Here is a 4,788-nt window from a genome sequence, read left to right on the forward strand (position 1 = left end):
GGGGGGGGGAAGAGAGCATGCATGCGAGCAAACACACATGCAATATTTGATCCAAGTCTACCAGTGTTCTTCAGTCTCAAAGTTGTACAGTCTCTTTATCCTAACATACATACACCTGTCTCTCAGTGCTAACCAACCTACTCTTGCTACTGCAACAAACTCTCAAAAAAACCAAGCATAGCCTAGTTCTGAAGCACGCCTCTGAGGATTCAGGTATATCTAGTGGCTCTTAAAGAGGATACAAGTAGAACAGGGAAAATATTCAATGTCCTTTTGGAGCTCTCATAAGTGGTGCCCAATTCAAACAGGATACTTGGAGCAGACAAACTGGATACATCAATAAGAGCAAATGGGGATATTTAGAAGTTTACATGGAAAAAATTCAACATGGAAAGGACGAGAACATGCAGACTCCACCTCCTCACCTACACTTTTATATAGTGAACTACCACTAAATGCTTTCCTGATTCTTAGACTACCTATTAAAAGTCCCATATCTCCCTGAGTCTTTGCATCCAGTTCCTGTGTTAATGTTAAACATTTTCTAAATAAAATAAAAAGTAGTATTGGGTCTTAGCACATACATAATGCCTTTTAGCCTTAAACCCATTTCATAAAGGAGATAAAAAAGGAAAAGGAAACTAAAGCATTTTGCAAGGAGTCACAGAAGGAATCAATGACAAACCTAATGACACATCCCCATGAGCAGGAAATGCATTTCTCAGGGACAAGTAGCAGTGGCACACCTTGTGCCGCTACTACTCGTCCCTGGGGAATGCCTGTGCCATGTGCACTCTGGTGTGTGCCAGTTTACCCCAAGTAGGGGCAGAGGAGGCTGAGGCCAGCACCCAAACAGCCTTACCTGAGGTCCTGGGGGCTTCCTGGAGTTGCAGCCCTGGTGCTCCTGCAGCAGAGAACCTACTCAGCAGCTGGCAAGCGGCTTGTTTTTGATGGCATCTGCTGCCGCCACGTGAGCTGCCTCACTTTTTTGGCATGGGCTTTTTTAACTCCAGGATCTCCTGGGGTCAGCACCGGGGGAGGGGGAGGGTTTAAGTAGCAGTGCAGAGAATGCCTGCATATGCAGTGTATGCAACCTGTCTGTGGCACCACATACCGCATGCCCAAGCTCATCTGGATGCAACCTATGAGTACAACCTGGGACACCCTAGACTCTTCTACACCAATGGTTCTCACCCTTTTTTTAATCCCCTGGCCCACTTCCAGCCCCCTATGCATTCCCGACTCCTACCTGCTCTATAGCCCTCCTGCCACCCCACATTCAACGTCTTCTACTCCTAAGCCCATGCAGTGCCTCTCCCCATCGTAGTCCTGCTGCTAGGCATGGGGAAGACACTAGTTCTAGCTGAGGAAGAGGCAGCAATACAGCCATTCACCCAGCTTTTGCTACAGCTAATAAACCTGCCTGCACTGAGACACCTAAGCTGCTGCTTAGACTGGAGTTAGTACATGCAGAGTGGCCAAGTGGTACCATGGGAATGTTCAGGGAAGTCAGCTGATCCCTTCAAACACAAACTCCCCATCTATCCTTGCACCTAAGAATCATCTCTTCGCACTTTCTATTGCACCAAACTGTATGGCATATCTCAGTAGAAGCAAGCACAGAATAGTAGACAACAAAAAAGTAGACAACAGTCAAATTCTGGTCTCTCACAGGTATAATCCATCTTGCTTATGCATATAATGTTTAATATCATGATGCATGTCAAGCAGGATGACTCCCTTAGGAACTTTAAATCAAGCTGATTATCCCTAAAACCACAGCACATTTGTTGATGTGTTATTACTGAATGCTCCGTATATTATTACTTTAAGCAGAAAGATGGGTAGAATTAAGCATTCTTAACCATGAGCCAATTTAAACTTAAAGTCTACCCTTCAAAATTGCATTTTATCAGAGCTAAATGTGAATCATTCAGCTTGCAACTCACCTTTTAAACTTTTCTGTATACTATTCTTCCCCTTTAGAAGCTTGGACCACTTTATTGCTCTCCTAGTGAGTATCACAAGATACCTGGAAAAGAATTCTTCGTACGTGACATAATCAAAATCTTCTGGCCTTTCAAACCCATAGGAATCAACTCTGCAATATAAGAGAAGTTATTGTTATGCTTATTTTTTTTCCAAATTCACAATTCAAAATATGCAAGTATACTTTATTAATACTAATTTATAGGTGATAATCTAAAAAGTAACTCAGGAAAATAAAATTGACACATTCCTACCCGCTCCCTGCTACATCATAACTGCTAAAATGAACAACTGGAATGTATGCAATTTATGGTCAATCTCTGCCTCCACTGCTTTTGGTTTTGCTATGAAGGTTCAGAGAGGAAGATCCATTTTGTAGAAAAATGATTTAAATCATGCCAATTTAAAAATAAAAAGTTTTTATTCATGGGTGCAGAGAATGACAGGCCATTAAAAAAGCAGCAGTACATGCTGCAAGGGCGAGCCTGTCTGGTTCAATGCTGCAATATTAGTTTTTCCACAAAGACAGTTCTGTGTTGAGGGGCAGGGGGAAGCCTGTAGAAATATATTCAATTACAAGAATGACCTTTAGAAGGTGCTATTTTTTGTAACAATGTGACAAAGTTACATAGCTCTCTTAGTAGCTAGAAAAGCCACTGTATAGCAGCAGTCTTTACTACCCTCTCCAACAGATCCTCTGCATTGTCCTTTCATTGCATGGGATCAAATACAAAAGCTCCTGCTTCTCTGAACTAGTTAGTCTCTAAGGTGCCCTGTCCTACCGTGTGTGTATGTGTGCATGTGATTTCAGATGTATTCATTTTATTTATAGCAATTAGTACTATTTTTGTTCCAATTAGTACTGAAGAACTGTAATTTAACAGTGATTTGGATTCCAAGTCAAAAATATTTTTTTCCTTATTATTTTACTTGTATCAAGAAAAACAAATTACATTGATGACCCCAAATCTGCAAGATGCTTTTTGCATAAGTGAACACAACCACAAAGCTTCCCTGAACTCAATGCGGCTTTCAGAGGACGCAGAAGTTTGTCCATGCAGAAGGAAACTTCACGATATCAAGAGCTAAATTCCAGCTCTAAGGAAAAATTTGGCTCTTGGTTACATCTGGGCAACCTCCAGTAAGGACAATGGACTGTACAGGTGATTCTGACTCCATGAACCTCTTCACCAGTGGGTCAGAAAAAGTAGCACCTAACATTCAAATCCCAGACTGAATTCACTGAACTGGCAGTAAGAAAGATCATCTTTTTAACTGTATGCTGACTACTTGATAGGAGACAAAAGGCTGGGCCAAAGCAGCATTACATTAGAGATAAACACCAAGAACCAGCCGTACAGTTTGTAGACTCACTTATTTCTATTTTGTTCTTAACCAGAGGACAGAAGGTTTTTGGGGGGCTATTACTATTTTTTATATTCCTGAACTGGATAATAATTAACTTTAGCACACGTACAGCATTGTGACAATTAAAAACAGAGCTAACACTTCAACACAAATGCATGTTTAGGATTCCAATTATGCAAGATGAGGATGCAAATTCATTTTCTAACTCAGTCTGCTTGCTGGGAAGCAGAAGTCTCCAAGCATTTGATTTTAAAAACTGCATTATTTCCTCTCCTCAGAGCCTTGACATGATCAAAAATCCTGTGGGGAGGGCAGGGGAGGGCTGTCCCAGATTTTAAGATATTCTTTTCAGCTGAGGCTGCATGCGTCAAAGCCATTTGACTTTATCTGTAACAGATTCCTTGTTCCAATGTGTCACAGATGGGAAACGGAGAGAATGACACTGGCAAAGCTTCCTCACCCGGTCTCCAAACTTTCAGCAGACAGAGAGCAAACTTATGACTAGGGCAATCTCTGTCATTATTTCTAGGCACTCACTCTCTTGCCGAGTTTCTGACCCCCGTGAGCCTCTCTGCTCCCTCTCCACCAACACAACAGGCTTCTGAGCTCTGTTTCACATGGTGCTTTCAGTGGCTCTGTTTCACTGTAGCAAAGTGTCACGTCGTTGTATTTATTATCTGCAGCCTTCCTGTACTATGAACAGGGCCACACACAAGCGTGCTGTGCTTCTCGGTAGAGAACGACACAGGAGAGTAAGTCTGCCAGCATTTAGCCGCGCCTCCTGAAGCTCTTCCAAATAAAACAGAACCCATCTGCCAATGCTGGGACCGCAGTTTGGCGCCTCTGGAAGGGACAGAGCAGGGGAGCTCGCCCTGGCAGCTCAACACCAGGTTCTTGCTCCCAAAGCCTGGTCTCCTACGAAGCGGTCCCTAGGGTGTCTCTCTCACCTCTCTGCCTGCTGAGAGGCTGCTGCAACTAGAGGAGTCCAGACTAGGGAAGTGTCTAGTCCCCAGCCAGGAAATACAGCCTCTTTCCAAGGGCTGGACACCCAAGCCCTGGGGTCTGACAGCCACTTTTCCCCCTCTGGATACACACACACACCCCTACCTATTTATCTATACAAATTGATAGATAGGTGGAAGGAAAGAAAGAAGGAAGGAAAGAAAGAAGGCAGGCAATTGTTAGGGATGGAAGGGACCTTAGTAGATCATCGAGTCTGACCCCCTGCCCTGGGCAGAAAAGAGCTGGCTGACCCCAGCCAGGTGCTTGTCTAGTCTCCTCTTAAAGTATGGATGTATCCTTTCCTCAGAGGGGAAAGGTGGCTGCAGGACCCCAGGTGTCCAGCTATATAAGATACACACACACACAAAATATTTGGGGGTGGGGCGAATCGTGCTTTGCCCCCTGCCCCCGAGGTTTCCCAGCCGAGCC

At 43.8% G+C, this 4,788-nt stretch overlaps 1 protein-coding gene across 3 annotated transcripts in view; it reads right to left on the minus strand.

The window, feature by feature from the left end:
- The window catches only part of LOC102376260 (protein ADP-ribosylarginine hydrolase-like protein 1), a 134,534-nt gene that overhangs the window by 50,595 nt on the left and 79,151 nt on the right, over positions 1 to 4,788 (minus strand). For all 3 annotated transcript variants that reach the window (XM_025196114.1, XM_025196116.1, XM_025196115.1), the window contains exon 8: positions 1,950 to 2,101. In XM_025196114.1, the coding sequence (XP_025051899.1) occupies positions 1,950 to 2,101 (152 nt within the window). The remainder of the gene's footprint in view (positions 1 to 1,949; positions 2,102 to 4,788) is intronic.

This window comes from Alligator sinensis, unplaced genomic scaffold (assembly GCF_000455745.1).
Source record: "Alligator sinensis unplaced genomic scaffold, ASM45574v1 scaffold288_1, whole genome shotgun sequence".
Taxonomy (NCBI): Eukaryota; Metazoa; Chordata; order Crocodylia; family Alligatoridae; genus Alligator; species Alligator sinensis.